This window comes from Drosophila obscura, unplaced genomic scaffold, assembly GCF_018151105.1.
Source record: "Drosophila obscura isolate BZ-5 IFL unplaced genomic scaffold, ASM1815110v1 contig_179, whole genome shotgun sequence".
NCBI classification, from domain to species: Eukaryota; Metazoa; Arthropoda; class Insecta; order Diptera; family Drosophilidae; genus Drosophila; species Drosophila obscura.
Window position 1 is genome coordinate 432,540 of NW_024542766.1, and position 17,643 is coordinate 450,182.

General features: G+C 47.3%; 1 protein-coding gene across 2 annotated transcripts; it reads left to right on the top strand.

The window, feature by feature from the left end:
• Position 1: 1 nt before the first annotated feature.
• Positions 2-5,962, top strand: LOC111080721 (galactosylgalactosylxylosylprotein 3-beta-glucuronosyltransferase S). Of its 2 annotated transcripts, none has more exons than XM_041592450.1 (5): positions 2-1,044; positions 4,111-4,383; positions 4,452-4,714; positions 4,792-5,143; positions 5,198-5,962. In XM_041592450.1, the coding sequence occupies exons 1-5, from the start codon at positions 534-536 to the stop codon at positions 5,257-5,259; spliced, it is 1,461 nt and encodes a 486-aa protein (XP_041448384.1). In that variant the 5' UTR covers positions 2-533; the 3' UTR covers positions 5,260-5,962. The 2 variants fall into 2 exon arrangements, with proteins under 2 accessions (XP_041448384.1, XP_041448385.1); XM_041592451.1 differs by having other exon boundaries at positions 4-894.
• Positions 5,963-17,643: the final 11,681 nt, after the last annotated feature.

A 17,643-nucleotide genomic window follows, 5' to 3' on the forward strand; every position in this document is an offset into this window, starting at 1 on the left:
ACAACAAAAGTAAAAAGCAACAATGGAGAGAGCGAGTCAGCAGGCGGTGCAAAAGTTTATTCCGATTATTCCGATTTTTGTCAAACCTAGCGGGCAGCGTCTTCGCGTGTTCGTTCGTCCAATTCCGCGGCTCTGGCGAGTATTTGGATTTGGTTTTTTATAGACCTCTCCCTTGCCTCTTCCGCCCCACGCGTGTGTGGCCACAAAAACAGAAACAGAAATAACAATAACTGAGAAAAAAGAGAGCGGCAGCCAAAAGTGCTTGGAATTTGCATAATTTCGGGTCTTTCTTTCGTTCTGTGCTCGAAATTGTATAACAGAGGAGAGGAGAGAGGGAGGAGGACGGCCAGACGAGGCTTCTAGTCCTCCCCTCAACCCCACAAATGGCAAACGCAGCCCCGCGCTGCCGGCGTCGCTCTCAGCATCATAGTCGTCGTGGTGTCGTCCGGGGATGCAGCAGCAACCACAAATCTGCAGCAGCTGACGCTTGAATCTGAGTCCCACCCTAGGAGAACCGTGCCCAGTGCCGCATAATGCCAAGTGCCTATTACGCGCCACTCGACCAGCCACAAACATCGAGCGACGACGACGAGGAGGAGGACATCGAAAGGCATCAACAGCAGCAGCAAAATAAGCGACACCAGCGGCGCCCCAAGGGTGCCGCACCCTCTATACCGTTCCTAAAAGCCCATCCCCATTCGCCCATGGCCCACCTTCGCGGTTCCAGTGGTGTTGTGGGTGGCAGGCGCCGTTGCCTGCTGCCCCTCTTGGGGGCCCTGCTCTTCCTCATCGCCTTCTGCTACTTCACCCTCGGAGTGGACACGCGACTCGCCCTGGGACTGGGCGGTGGCGGGGGCGCCTCCGATGACTCCGATGATGGAATGCACAGCCTAGGTAAGCGCTCCCAATCCCGCGCCCTATCCCGCTTCCGGGTGATAGCCAGCCAACGCAAGACAATGCCCGTAGACGATGCTCAAAACCTTCTCCAGATCGAAATGACACGAAATCGAAAAGATTCAAGAATCCGCAATCCACATAGAACATGTGAGTGAGTCCTTCCTTCCCTTCCTCTCCTTCTACCACTCTAGATGTTGCATGTTGCACCTCCCATCGTCTCTAGGTAAATGCATTCTCACGACGGACTGGAAAGTGATTTACGAGAGATAGAGACACCCCACTTTCACTTTCTGTTTTTCAGCATTTTTTGGCTTTTGGCCAACGAATGAAACTGACTGATACCCTACACGAGGGCCGGGCATATGGGTTTTGTCTGGCACCAGCAATTACCCGTTAAGGCAACTCTCCAATGAAATCCCATCCCCAAATGGGGCACTCTGACAGACACTTCTTCTTTTCCACCCCGACGCTTGATGAGTAATTGGCCGCGGTTATTATCGCATGTAACTGGTCGATCCACTTCGCTTCGCTGTTTACTGTTTGCTGTTTCTGTCGCTTCGGCTGTCACTTTCAGTCTGGTTTCAGTTTCATGTTGTTGTTGCTTTAGCAGCTGTTGTTGTTGTTGTTAGATTTTGTTATATTATTTATCCCCCCTCCACGCGATAATTGGTCTAATTTAATAGCATTGTCTTGCAACGGGTACATGCGACCGAGACACTCTCTCAATACACTCCATTGACAGCCACCACACTACTCCCCCTTTTCTGTGCCTTCTTTGGCCTTCGTTTTTTTATTGCACGCCGCGAAAGCAGCGCCGTGAGCAAGGTTACATTTTCCGTCTAACTGGGGCTTTTCACTTCATACGCCCTCATCAAAATGGTGCAGGGTATATCCATTTATGGGTGGAGAATGTGACAATAGTTCATCTATAGATCCATGGAAGGGATCCCAAACACATTGGTTATATCCAATAGAAATAGTAATCCTTCAATAATTTCCCATGCCGCAGAGGGTAGGGTATTCCATTAGTCTGCTAGCTACCTAGATACCTTCTGTTTGGCCTTCTCTTGGCTGTCGGCTATGTGTAATTTATTAACCAATTTCGCACTGTTTCTGGAATACCATGGGGTGCATGGGCATGTCCATTCCGGGGCATGGTAAAACAGGGCAACTATCGATTGATTTCCTTGGCAAAAGAAATCTACACTTAAGTGTCCGACACCCTCTATTGGCCACACTTTTTGTTACACAATTCCCCTCCGATGGGGTTTACGGATTCGTAATCGTGGAAGCAAACTTTCATATCTGAAGGGCCACAGCACGTCTACGACTCATAAAACTAACCATATATTAATCAGTTTTTTTTTCTTCTAAATGGCACACCCATTCTTTGAGTGCACCTTTCCTTGTTCTCCACTTTTCACCTTCCACCCCTCGACCTCCACCTTTCGAGTGGAAGCGCCTCAAATGAGTCCAGAGTTCGCATTCGTTTAATTTTCATGGGAAAACATCAAATTAAAAGTACTCAAGAGGCGGGCTAATAAGGGAGGGGTGTTTGCGATTGGTTTTTCCACTTGTTGCCTACATAATCTGTGTCTGGGGAGGGGTTCCCCTCTTTATTGTGGGATTATCTGTTTGTTTCGTTTCGTTTAGAGTCGATTCCCATATCATTCAATTGCGCGTGTCGAGTGTTTGCCGCGTGCCCCTTGCCCCAGCCACACTCTGCCCTTTCCACTGTTTATCTGTGTATATTTTCAGGCTACCTCCCCAGTGAACGGGAGAATATATCTTGAGATTCAGAAATACTTGTGCCATGAATCACATTCATGAATCAAGAGATTAACTCAAAAGAAACGCATTCATTAATGAATGATATGGGAATGATTCCCTGCTGAATTCTTAGATATAAAGCTATATGCGACACGAAATACTACTATTAAATTTTAAAAATTATTAAAATAAAACATTCCTCAGATGAGACATTTATTTTAAATTTCTTCTTTTTCAAAGAGGGAAACACAGACAGGGCGGATAGTTGAATATCTAAGGATTGATCTACTTTTTGCGGTTGGATCGTTATTGAATACGGGAAAAGTCCCACAGGGCGGGTGACAAACCAATATATAGATAAAGGCCATGCATTATGATTCAATTCAGTGAGGGGACCGTGAGGTGCTCGGGGAATGGGGAATTCAGAATGAGATTCCTAATCAGCAGGCGGTTCAGCAATCAATACCCAAATCGCCGCCCAATCGAGACTCCCGGTCTACCGTCTGCGTTTCGATTCACTAGCATTCAGATTCATATTCGCATTCGTACTCCTCTATGGCACCAATTAATCATTAAAATGTGGTACGTGCCCGGAGGTTTCTCCACATTACTATTACTATTGTTATTGTAGTGTGCGTCCCCCTCCATTGTCAAGTGGTTGGTTTATCAGCCGACGCTGGGGGATTGGATTGGGGCAGAGGGAAGTGCAAACAGTAAACAGAGACGCATGTGACGGGGCGAGGTGGGGGCGGGGACAGACCCACCAACAAAATTTTAACGATGATGATTGCTGCCCCTGTGATATCGGCAAATAAACAAACGGCCGAGCGAATGCTCCATTATTCGAGTATTTCACGTGAATATTCATCATCCCCCTTTGGCGGGACCTGTACACATTTGTGGAGTCAATATTTAATAACTTATTAGTGGGGGGAGTCTGAGTATTATATTATGGAAGGAGGAGGGGAGGTTCATTATCCGACTGGCCCTTTTGTTATCTGGGGAACTATATCGTTATATCGGGAGTATCCCCATTCCGATCCAGAACTTCCTACGCACAGCAGTTGCGTGTTTTCCGGTTTTCACTTTGATGATTGATGGGATGGACAGGGATTGGGGGAAGAGCATTTCCTGAGCTTTTGGGTGCCATAATGGAGACGCCTCACGCATTGGAAGATCTCCGGATAAGGATTCCATTATTCCAGTGCGTATAATTAACCCTTTTCTTGGGGGGATTTACCTAGAAGGTAAATCCTCCTAATTACGATTTCTGACTGAGCATGGGAATGAGAATAGGAATATAATCGCTAAAGGCACGCGGCTGTCGAATGGTGACGTGATTCCACCACGAGACACAACCAGAGCTAATGTCACGTGGGATCAGGGGTCACTCTTTAGCAAATGTTTTTATAATAGAAAATTCTGATTTATCTCTGCCCACAGATGGCATCCTCTCTCGTGCTCTCAATGAGACCCTCCACCTCTGCAGCGAGGGCCTCTTGGATCGACGGCTGTACGTGCAGGACAAACCGATGGAACAGTACGGACACCTGCCCATCATTTACTTTGTGACGCCCACGTATCCGCGCAGGGAGCAGATCCCGGAGCTTACGCGCCTCGCCCACACCCTGCTCCATGTGCCACGCCTCCATTGGCTGGTGGCCAACGATCAGGAGGGATGCAACATGTTTATGGATATGATGCTCAAGAAATTCGGTAGCTATCCATGGATCTATCTAAATATTTATATATATCCTTCTAATCCGCTCTCCTTTGTCCCCTAGGCATCCCGTACACTCATCTGGCGAGTCCCATGCCCAGCAATTTCCGCAAGGCAAAGCCTGCCCCAAGGGGCGTGGCCAATCGGCGGGCCGCCCTGCAGTGGCTGCGGCAGCGTAACCTCACGAACGGCATCCTCTACTTCGGGGACGACGACAACACCTACGACCTGCGGCTCTTCTCCGAGATCCGTCAGACGCAGCGGGTGTCCATGTTCCCCGTGGGCTTCATCGCGGACTACGGCGTCAGTGGTCCGGTGGTGCGGAAGGTGCGTCTACAACAGAGATCCATGATCTCTGGAGATGATCGAATGATCCCTATCCTTCTGTTCTTCACCTCTTTCAGGGCAAGGTGGTGGCCTTCCTGGACTCGTGGCTCGCGGGCAGACGCTGGCCCGTGGACATGGCCGGATTCGCGGTGAATCTCGAGTACATGGCCCAGTTCCCGTATGTGAATATGCCGTACAAGCCGGGCTTTGAGGAGGATCGCTTCCTGCGGAGCATCGGCCTGAGGCTCGACCATATCGAGCCGCGTGGCAACAACTGCACGGAGATTCTCGTGTGGCACACGCAAACGAAGAACAAGAAGGCGGCGGTGGTGCGACTGGAGAGCGAGTATCTCGACGGGCGATCCAATCTGGGGGCACTCTTTCGCTCGTTAAAGATAATGGGGGTGGCAAGTGCCTCGGACACGGAAGGTACGTGAACCGCATTTTGATCTGCGGATCCATCTAATTCTTCCCTTCTTATAGGTCCCAAGGCGCTGATCAGCAAGAATGGCAAGGCTGCGGCTCACTCGACAATCCTGAGCTGAGGATCCCTCGCATCCCACAGACACGCCACGCCACGCCACTCGATGGAATAATACTCGTCATTCAGGAACGATTCACAACTGAATGAAGCTCGAATGTAGGAAATGCTAACGCTCCTGCTCGTGCTCTCTCTCTCTCTCTCTCGATCTTCTGTTGCTGCACAATTTCTACCGCCCCTTCCCACTGATTGTTAATTAGTTTTGTAGATACTCTCTCTTCTCTCTCTTTCTGCGTATGTCTGTGTGTGCTCTCTCTTCCTTTCTCGTGATAATCAAATAAGAAAGACAGACAGGTCGGTCTCTCCATCTCCCACTCCCTCTCTCTCACGTTTCTTCTTTCTCAGCAAAGACAATGTTTAGAAATCACTTAAGTTAGTCGCATGGTTACTACATGTATTAGCGTATTAGTTAGTGGCTGCTTGTAGGTTGTATCCCCAGATAAAAGATGTGCCCCACATATCATAGAAGAGTTCTCCCCTCTCCTTGCTCCCCTCATCCGATCGAATCAGTTCGCATTTCGCATCATATATTGTGGGGGAAGGGCTTTAGGTTTACGCAAATGTCGGATCTACGTCATTAATATATATATATATGTATGTACGTGTATAGGTGTAAGCATACCCTGTAAAATCCCTCGTGACAGAGTGGGGAAACGGCAGCCCCAAATACAATAAATGCTACGTTTTTTAAAGCTTTCTCCAACAAACAATTAACGTTCTTGTGTACTCCCATCCAAAAGGTAAGGGTAAGTGGAATATGAATGGAAAATGGAATATGGCAGCATCTGCCCCCGCTTGGTGTGTGTGGGGCAAGTGTCAACAGCGTGACGGGGCCATGGGAATGTGGCATAAAACAGCAAACAATACTTTTCAATTAACTTTCAGCTCATCCTTTGCAGCTCAAACTCCAACCGTAGCCGCATCCGTCTGCTCTGCTCATCCGCATCTCTCTTTTTACTTTTTGGAGTAGTTTTTTCCTGCCTTCCACCTCCACTTACACATTGAAGAATGGAAGAACGCTGGCTGCAAAAGTCGAATTGCACTGAGAAAAAGTTGCAACATTCCCTATTCGTATATCTCCTAGATTTCGGAGTATAACTAAGTAGAGAGCAAGAGTCGAAGCAGGGAATACCCTATATAATGCATGAATGGAACGGATATTCGAGTTTAAATCCTCTTTTACTCAAAAAAGGGAGTAATATGCCTCCATATTTCAGGCGGGAAAACATTCTCTTCCTTCTCCTTCTCCTTTGAGAGGGGGAATGGAAACATTTGCCTGACACTCGATTTTCGATTCCAAGTCACCAAGGGGCAGCAGGAGGTTGCAGCATGAGGCAGGTTGTTCTTCTTTCAGTGGCAGAGAGAGAGAAGCAGAAGCAGCAGGAGCCCCAGTGAATGGCACGAACGTGTTGCATATGCATCTTCTTCAATGTGAAGTTATGAGGCAAGAAGTTTCTGTGGAGCTGCAGGAGGGTGCATGCTACATGCCACAGGATCTGCTACGTGTGACTGGAGGAGGAGTACAGCAATTGGGGGCAAATAAATAGTCGCTCGTAGAACTCGCTCCAACTCTTTCTTGGGCCTTCTTTTTTCTGGACATTTCTTTGGTTGGAAAATTGCTTTAAAGTGCGGCAGAGGGTGGGACAGGTCTTTCATTAATACTCGAGTGGAAGGACACTCAGAGGTAGGTTTTTCTCCTTTAAACGAGAATCGTGAGGGAGGAGTCCCACAGTCTGTGGGGTGCGTCAAAGGATTATTCGTCTCTTCCTCTCATCCGCTTCTCCACGGCATTGCAGCTGACGGAAAGAGCCAGCGGCAGGACCCAAGCCACGGGAATGGCCAACGTAGCATTAGGCCATTAAAGCTAATTATACAGAGCCCCCACAGCCACTCTGCCACTTGTCCCCTGCCCCAGGACATGCCCCATTCAATCCTCTAGTGCTGATGCCTCTTCTCGCTTCTGGCTGCCACACGCCTTATTAAACGCAGTCGCTGTTGGCTGCTGCCAGTGCCACAGCAGACAACTTGATGATGAGGTCGGGATTGATGTTGCAAATGAAGTCGTTGGCAGCCTCCGCCACCTGCAGTCCCCCCACCATCCATTCGTGAGCCCTGATTTTGCGCCCACTTGAACTTTAAATGGAAAAACCGCAAAGCCATGGATGCGGACACCATTCGATGCCACTTGGCGTGGCAGCAGCAGCAGCAGCAGCAGCAGCATAGGAAATGGAATACGGAAGTGCAGCAGTGGCCCCTGCAGCAGTGACCTCCACTGCTACCCTGTAAATATCCCACAGTTTGAATCCATAGCTACGATCCTTGGAAGAACTTTCTTTATTCATGGAATAGAGGGGGCTCGAGGCTATCGATTGAATCAGCGAGTGCGGTAGTCATAGCCAGCCGATGCAGCATCGTGCTGGTCCTCATCCTCGCTGTCGGAGACATTCTCGGGTAATCCACGTCGGCGGTGGATGGGTCTAATGGGTGGATAGGGATTCTGAGCTCCAATATTAGGGCCATGGTAGCGGAAGACGTGATGGTAACGGTCAGAGCGACGGCGACGGGCTGCTGGCTGCTGCACGGGCCTGACGTCCCCGGGTGCATCAATTACCATATGGATTAGAAAATCGGGTAACATATTATTATCCGAGTCGGGGATCTCCTCGTCGGCCTCGTCCACTGCCCGTTCCTCATGCTCTTCCTCTGATTCTGTTTCTGATTCCGCATACAGTTCCGCGTCCAGCTCCGACTCCGTTTCAGCTGGTTGCACCAGCGATTCGCTGGAGAACTGCTGGCAGTACGATTTCATCCATTTGGCTTCCTCCTCCTCGCGATCATCGACCTCCGGTGGATCAATTGTCAATGAAATTTCCGACATTCTGTCCTGCCTCTCTTCCTTCTTTTCTTAAATAACCGTTGAATGAACCGTTTAATGACTAATCCGAAAATTGATTGAACTAAAATTTACGGTATTCTTAGAATTTTACGAGTATTTCGATATCCGTTCTGTTCGAATTGAGATCCCGTGTGTAGACTGAAATATTTCGATAGTTCCTGTTTAACTTACAGTAAACACTGACTAATGACTGAAACCAGGGGCTACTTTGATTGAGTGAAACATTCAAAAAATAATATTTTAAAGGGACTCTAGCAGTGCATCTGCATCCGTGTCTATCGCTGGTTTAGGGCCTCCGAATAATAAGTACTAGTACTCTGCCATTATAAATCGAATGTCAATTACCACGCCCACACTCCCTTTCTCGCTCCCTTCCTCAATGGCTTAACAAGTTAATTTCCACAATGTTTGCGGCTTGAGTGCGAACAAACAAATTGCGTGGCATTTCCGGTGGCCTCCCAGGGGGCAGGTTTGAACTGCCCTACCCCAACCCCACCCCACCCAACGGAGTGGAGTGGCGACAGCAGCAGCAAAGAGAACAACAAATCAATTGGCTTACAACAGCAACAGCAGCAGCAGGAGACAGGAAACGGGGCTGCAGCGGGGAGATGGGGCTGACCCTAAACAACCGCCAATCAATGCTGCCGCCACACGAACACACGGACACAAATTGAAAATTGACTATTGATTGAGCGTTGGCCACACGCGGTACGAACACTACTGCCACTGCCACATCCCTCGAATTGTCCGCCAGTGCTCCCCTCAGCGCCCAGTATGTCGAAACTACAGGAACAGGAACAGTAATGTGTAAATTATTATTACTAATACGACATGTGGTCGGCAATGGGTGAATGGTTTAATATATAGAGGAGAGGAGAGGGGAGAGTGCGGGGAGAGCATACAGAGTGCGAGAGAAGTTCGTACGACAATACCAGAGGAGCCCAGAGAACCCATGGAACCTTTGGAGCAACCCTCTCGATGCTCGATTCTCGACACTCGATTCCCAATTAAATGCATTCCACGGACTCGCATACACGCACACACCAATTGGTGCCACACCAAATGTGGCATATATTTGCATACACACGTGTGTACGAGTGCTGCAGTGCTTCAGAGTGTGTGTGTATGTGTGTTTGTTCGGTGAGAGGTAGTAAAAGGAGGCAACAGGGATCTCCTCTGCTTCAGAACGTTAATGCAATAATAAATTTTATTTATACACACACACAGACACACACACACCCGGACAGAGACTGACACTTACACTCTTTGGGGTAAATGCACTTATACATGGAACACACATTGACTCACACAGATACATGTATAAAAACTAATTACACGCCACAATGATTACATTTTACAACGCCATCGAGCATTTTGTCGAGCAACAACTACAACAACAGCAGCAGCAGCAGTAGCCGCAAGTGTTGCCCAAACAGAAAGCGACCGAAAGAGAGGGGGGTGAGGGGAAAGAAACTTTGGGTTCAAGCCCGAAAAATGTTACGAGAATTACGAGAGAATGAAAGGAAAGGGCTTTTCCAGAGATGGCAAACATGAGGCAGAGAGAAGAGAGGGGCGGAAGGTAGTAGTAGGTAGAACGAGTAGAACATGCCACATGCCCCATGGCACTTCGAGGGAGAGAGTTATAATAATAATAGTAGTAAAAACTTTCCACTCAATGAATGACACCTTCGGGGGCGCCACGCCACACCACAGCGCATCGCACTCCCAATCCGATCCGAGTGGATTCGTTGCACCGCCTGGAGGGGGGCACAAGTGTAAATTTATGCAGAAATTTAAACGGAAGAACAGAAGGTGGCAGGGGGAATACCCATGGAGTGCACCACTTGCCTCTGCCAGTTCGTTCATGCAGCTGGAAAACCACATGCCAATTGCCGCCACAACGGGGGGTAGCCACTCTCCTCCGCTCCACTACTCCAACGGAGTGCCACGGGACGGAAGTCTACTTTTCGGCGTAACCAAAATGCCTGTGGCTGTGGCTGCCACAGGAGATGCAACGAACGAGAGCCAACAGCCAGCATGCCACACATCATGCAGTATTCAGCATTTCAATATTATTCAGGCATATTTTAATCACCACAATAATATCGCATCAACGCTCTTCAGAAGGAGAGAGACAGGGAGAGAGAGAAACCATTGAACGGACGTTTGCAGCTCCCTTGGGAAAGGACCTCACTATGCTTTATCCTGCCGCAAACATTTCATTCACCTTTCGGTCTTCTTTTTTCCACTGTTCTTTTCTGTTCTGTTCATCGCCCTTCGAAATGCGATTATTGTACACGACGGACAAAAGGACAGAAGGAACCTCAAACATGGTTTGTGTTTTAATTATAACTGCGGGGCTGACGCGGAGGCACACCCCACAGGAAACTTCACGGCACTGTCAGAGCAGAGGCGAGGGGGATAGCTGCGTTGCATGCGTTCTCTGAAAAGAGGTGAAACACACATAGTCCAATGGCTGCTCGTGCCACTGCCACTCCTCTCTCCTGTAATCTTGTTGAATGCTCAACATCCAGGCGGCAGGACAGAAGGACTGCTGCCAGCACTTTTGGTTTTATTGAAATTCATTGAGGCATCCAGAGGCTGGTGATGAAAGTAGCCCTAAAAACATTTAAGCACTTAAGAGGCTGAAGGGATGAGTGGATGAAAGCAGCCATCCATTCGGCACAAGACTCTCCGGGATTCTATCTACGTGTCGCTTCTTTTAAGGCAGGGTACTTACCCCACTATTCATTCCATTCCCGGGTCTCATTCGATGACCCTGCCACAACGATGCGCCTGATGCACACATCAATGGTCATGTGGCGAACAGACAGAGAGTCCAGGACTCTACGACGTCAGAACTCCAGGACAATGCGATTCCCATTCCCATTCCCATGGCTGTTGAGTAATGTGCGAAAATTTTATTATAAAATTAAAATGAAATGCCTTTTCCCTTTCGGCTGCAATTAAAGGCTGCCTCCTCTCATTCCCATTTACCATTTGCCATTTTCCATTTGCATTTTCATTTCCATTGGTAATGTTCACGTCGTTTCCAGAACGAAGCACCATGAATGAGAGCCATGGGGCAGTAGCATTGCTGAGGAGGAAGGATGAGTATCCCCCCACTTGACCATTGAAATATGGCGAGCAACAAGACAAATTATTGGGTTTTCTCTTTGGTTGAGTGCCGCTTAAAATAAGGCACAAACTAGGGAAAGGAAACTAAGTGCTAATTGCAAGCGACTAAAATAATGAATAAGTGAATGTACGAATGAATGAATAACCAAATACCCGTATACTTGTCCCCCCTTTTAAAGATACATCTCCATTTGGAATCCCAAAACTTAATGCAATATTTTAAATATTTAAAATTAATCACATTTTCAGGGGCAGAATGGCAGTGGAATCATGTTTCAATAATCTCTCATCAGTTGCCACACACCGATCCACCACCACCACCTTTATTTGTGTCTCGTGCCACCACCGATGTATGCTCATTTCATTATGCAACACTTTCATCGCATTACACACACAAAATCCCCGCCACTTGCCACATAATGCAGTTAAAAACATATTCGCGGCAGCATAGCCGAAGCATGCGAGTGATTATGAATTAATGAGGTGTAGAGGGGAGGAGATGGTGAATGACACAGAATGAGAATGCCAGGTAATGCCACAGAATGCGAATAAATGCCACAAATTCATTGAATATTTAAAAAGAAAAAAAGGATCACCATACATATTTACATTCCCATTCCCGTTTCTGTGGGCAGTACGCAATAGTCAGGCGGGAGGCATGGAGGATGCGGGGGCGGCAAGTTTTTAATTTCCGTTTCAATTGCCGGGCGGCCCGTCGGTTGGCGGCCTCCTCACGTCCTCCTGTCAGGCAACAAAACGAGAAGAGAACTTTTTAACAAAACATCAATTCTCTGCCAAAGGCAAACAGGAAATACAAATATTCCAATCCCCTTCAATCCCCAAACATAACATCAGCTATCTCTCTCTCTCTCTCTCTCCAGGGGGCACGCTCGACAATCGAACCTTTCCCCTGCCCCAAATAATAATATTATCTCTGCAGAGAGAGAGAGAAAGAGAGAGGAGGATACGAAAATACGAAAAAAAACCGGAAGGAAGGACAGGACAGGAATACGCGTACCCGCACGCCCCGTGGCATGGGTCGCATGCAGCAGCTACAACTTTTCGGGGGCCCTCGAAATCTAATAAATCGCGTGGAATCGTGTGCAACAATGACCCCCGAGTAGAGTATTGCAAGTGCGCCACCACGCCTGTTGCAGCCACTTTTATGATTATTTTTCATTATCAAAGCAAACGCTTCTCTCACTGTATCGATGGTTAATGCAACAGTACATGCCGCATGCCACTCAGATGTTGTCCCCCACGGTGGTGTAGTGTTGCATGCCACATCCCTCCCGAAAAAACATAGACGACAAATTGTTGAAGCTTGTTTGCTGCCATTTTCCGCTGGGAATTTCGATGCGAGGGATTCGGTTGCAGCGGGGAGGGGAACAAAAAAGGTAAAATTAATAAAAAGGAAATTCAAATTTCAAGCAGAGTCCATGGCCCTCCTCCTGCCCGTGGCATGCATCCCGCTACTCTGCGTTGCGACAACATGTCGTATACGTAATAAAACGTATGGCACGAGTGCCAGGGGTTTGTTTTAATTAGTCGAGGGATTAACTGCAACTGCCCCAAATAGTTGAAAATAGTTGTCTTTCTGTTGCAGCTGTTGTGCTGGGGCATGGATAATGGGCGGCTCCCCCGTCTCTCTTCCTCATCCTCATCATCTTCCAACACAAATGTGGCGCAAATGCGGCAATAATTCATCGCTTGATTAGCCATCGATGCCACACGGAAATGCTACGAATATTACGTCGCCTCCTGCTCGAAGAGGCATCTCCGCCTCATTGTTATGTGTGGAATGTGTCTCCTATTTGTGCCCTAAGTACATCGCTTACTTCTCCTTCTTAGCCAGAAGTGACCCTAAGTATGGCCTGTGCCTCTGATGCCTCTCTGGTTCTTGGGCCCAGAAGATAGTTTTGTATTTATGGCCCACGTCTGAGGACTAAATGGGAGGCCCTGTCTTTGTGTCTTCCTGTCTTCGGGTGGCAGTGCCAGTCGCCGGATGAATGAGGCACAGTCCCCCCAGAGAAGGAGTAGACTGAGCCTAAAATATCAATTTCATTTGTGGAATGTTTGCCAATTTGCCCCATTTGACTCCCGCATCGTGTGAGCAGCTTATTGAAACACACTGTGTGTGCCACATGTCACGCTTCCTCTCTCTCTCTGCTTGCGGGGTGTGCACATATTTGAATAACCTTGCATCTGCTGCCTTCCCCCACAAACATTGTAAGTACAAAACGTTTCCTCAATAATTTTCCCAACGGCTGTTTAACGAAAGTTTTCCCCTCTGATGCAAGCGGAAACGAGCGGAAACTTCTCTTCGCGGCTCCTTCGATGGAAGGAAGCAGAGTCCTGATTTCATTTCCGCCATCCCCTCCCCGCCCCACAGGTTGTGTGCATTGATAGCTGCCTCATTGCGTCGCTGGCTGTGGCATTACATTAACCGTGTTGCAAGAAGCTTTCATTCAGAGTACAGCAAAGGGGCAGGGGAGCAAAGCAGGAAGCTGCTTACCATTCTCCGTTCTCCATTTTCCCTTTCCATCCTTGAATGATTCCGAATACTCCTCTGCGATAATTAGCGACCTCTTTCGCTCTTTTGGAGCACGGTGCATGGGGGCAGAGGCACACTTTAATTGAAACGTCAAAACAAGAGAAAACTTTTCGTGGGGCAGGCATAACAATATCCCCACACCCCTCCACCCCATCCACTGCAACACCATTCATTAAAAAACTTTCGTGGGCAAGGCGCAACACGTTCTCCTTTTCTCCTTTTCTCCATTTCTCAACTCACGACTCTCGAGAGTTGTCTGGAGGAGAGTCGCAAACTTTTGCGATTGTCAAAAAACTATAAGAAAAGGCAAACGCAAAACCGCAAAAAAGTTGTACATTTTCTACCATTTTCTGGCTTTGCATTTTTCACTCCTCCCCTGCTACCCACCTCCCCTTCACCCATTGAAAAGTACGAAAATCAAAACATGAGAAAAACTACTAAAACTGAGGAAAAGGGAACATCAACAGCAGGAAAATCAAACGGAAACGGAAACTCTGTTTCTGTGTTCCTATGAAAAGTTTGACATTTGATGCCACCACAGAATGAGACACGAAGCACGGGGCAGGAACGAGGGGCACTTACAGCAGTGGCAGATTGCAAATTAAAACAATGTCTGCTGCTGCCGCAACATTCGGGAATTAGTTTCGAGATCGTCCGCAATGTCCGCCGCTGATTAAACCCTTCGGATGGAATGAGTTCTCCTTCCTTTTTGGGGGCATGGGGATGCCAGCGACAGTAAATCTTTCATCCATCTTGTTCGCCAATCCCTCTCTCCTTCTGGCCACAGCTACTGCGACAGAGGCAATTTGTCCTCGTCCGTCCTTTGCTTCGGTTTTGTCCTCACATCCTCCACATTCACATTCACATCCACATCCACCTCCTGTGGATCCATCCACACACTTGTCATCCTATTTATGAGTTTATTATTTTTCCCGCTTCTCTATTATTTAGCCATGCTGCCCTTCCACCCCCTCGCCCATGGGAAACCACTGGGAAAACTGCTGCGGAAAATCCTTTCGCTTGGCGCTTAAAAACTTTCTTTCATCCGCAAGTGATGCAATTTTTCACAACTTTTTGTGCAACATTTTTCCCCATCCTCCCTCCCATCTGTCCCTTCAGGAGGGTCTTGCCTCTCCTTCGCCCCCACCCCTTCACGCGTTTATGGTCATGTTATTTATTTAGTGGGGAGTCCTCTTCTGCCACAAAAAGAGAAACCACGCACCCATTCCCGTGAATCATGGATCTCAGATTCAAGAGCCCCAACTAATTCTGTAAAGAAGGGGTTAAAGATCCTAGACAATCGGAGGAATGCATTCTGAAATCCTCTACTGCGTAAAGGGTATTTCTTCTTCGTTTCGTACCCGAAAAATAGCATCTTAATTTTCCTCATTTTCTCCATTTTCCCTGTGGATATTTGTTGTGTTTTAATCTCTTTCCACATTTTTTGGTTGCTTTTGCTGTTTCTTAAATTGTTTGCAATTTTTGTCAGTGGCGGAGGATCTTTCATTATGACAGCAGGACGAAGGACCAAAGACTCGGTTCCCTCCCTCGCTCTGTGGGTGCGTCTGTTGGTTGCTGATGCAGCCACAAATGAGATATTTTTGGGTTTAAAGATAGAAAATTATGGGGAAAAATAATTTTTGGAAATAAGAAAATTTCTAATTTTGATTGAGAACTGCAAAGATTGTATAGAATTTCTGATTTTGTTTGCAGTTTCCGCCAACATTTCACAGAGAAAAACACACATTGAAAAATGCAAATTTGGAAAATGTGTGAAATGTGGGGGACAAAGGAAAACCACCCACTCAAAGAGAGAATAGAAGAGAAAAGCAAAATGCACATTCGATTCGTGCATTTTTAATGGGAAACTTTAACCTTCGATTGCGATTGCTCCGATGTTTTTCGGGAGGGGTTTGGGGCGTGTAAGGGGTTTAAAAGTTTCAGGAAATGGTGCAAGAAATGTTGTTATTTATCATTCATGCCGCATGCGGCATGCAACCGCAGCAAGCAAAGAGAGCAGAGTAGAGACTCCTCGCACAAATCTCTTCTAGCACAAAACTCAACTTTCGAAGCACTCGAGGCAGTTGCCACCTCCCCTCCCCACTCCATCGATGAGAGCTGCCTCTTGTGTTTTTTTGGTTGCAACTTGTTACAACAAGACACTGCCCCTTAAGACACAGTCTGTGTGGGGCAAGAGATTTCTCTTTGCTTTCTCTGTTCAAGTATTTACCACTCATATGCATAAAATGTGCAACAGACAGCAGCAGGAGGCAGCAGGAAGCAGCAGCAAAGTGCTCCAGCATTTATTTTATTGACTCACAAACGAAAGAAGGAACAGGAATGCGAATGCGAATGCGACTCCGACTCCCATGGCGAACAGATACAGCAAAGTTACAGCTACAGATACAGATACAGATACTCCTCTGCTTCGACACCTGGCAGAAGGAGCACTGTACTTCCACCAACTCCCAAGACACCCATTCATGGGATTCCCTCCCTCCCCCCTCAAAAACTCTCAATTTGCATACAAAAATAAACGATAAATGGTTCAAAAGTTCCATCAAGAGAGATGTTAGAGTGCAATGTACCTGAGACGGAGAGGGTGTGGGAGAGAAAAATTTGGACAACAATTTTGCATTAATATTGTTTTTGATTCCCACGCACCACCCTCCGTAACAAAGGAAGGGAAGTCTCATAATATTTTTTATTTCATTTTATTTCATTGGAAAATTAAATTCCTGGCATACTTTTTCGGGGAGCCAAACAACAAATAATAAGAAAACGAACCGCAAATTCAGCAGCAGCAGCAACAGCAGAAGGCGCGACCCAAGGAACAACAGGAACCACAGCTGCCACAAAAGGTCGCCTCTTGTTTTTGTAGGCACCCTCCAAAAGGTTGCCTCTTTCCTGGGAAAACATCATTTGGCTCGAGGATGGGGGACAAGCATTTCCATTCATTCGAAAGGAGAACAATCTGTGGAATCAAAGGATCAAAGAATCCCCATTTCAGAGAGAGAATGGAAATCTTATCAGAGAAATTTCCAGCCATGGAAATTCACTATCTATTTATGGCTCTACTGCAACTGATCTTCCACTAAGTATCTCTGGCTTTCTGCCTCTGTATCGCTTCCTCCCACAATCTCTCGTTGCAATCAATCAAACAATCCACAGCCCTCCTCACCCTCCCATAGAAGGGCCAATCTCTTTTCCTTCCCTGTTGGATTTCGGCATTAGACATTTCGGTTGTTGATTTTACTATAAAATAAATACATGAAACGCAGCGGGGGAGCAGCAAAATGGGAGGTGGTGTCAGAGGCAAGACAAGACACAGAGTAGAATATAAAATATAAAGTCCACACACCACACACTACACTGATAAGGAAAACATCAGTACTATGTGGAAACAGCACCAGTAGCAGCAGCAGCAACGACAGCGACAACGACAGACGGAGGACAGCATGAAATCGAAATCAAATCAAAACAATATGGGAAATACTCGTAGTGGTCGCACCCCAAAAGAAGCGAAGCAAAGAATACCCTATAAATATTGGATACTTCTCTACGGTCCTGCCAGGGAAATCTTTTGAAATATGTGGTGAATCCCCATATGAATGTGTAGATGCCCCCCAGTGCGAGTCCTGTCCCACGCATTGATAACACAAGCTGAGAGACAGACGGAGGGACAGAACTAAAACCCATTAGAAGGGGAGGGAGAAAGCAGTGGTCAACTCTGATTGTGTCGGCATGCGATGCGTGTGAGATATACGCGGCGCGACAATTTCATTCATGCCCCAGCCAAC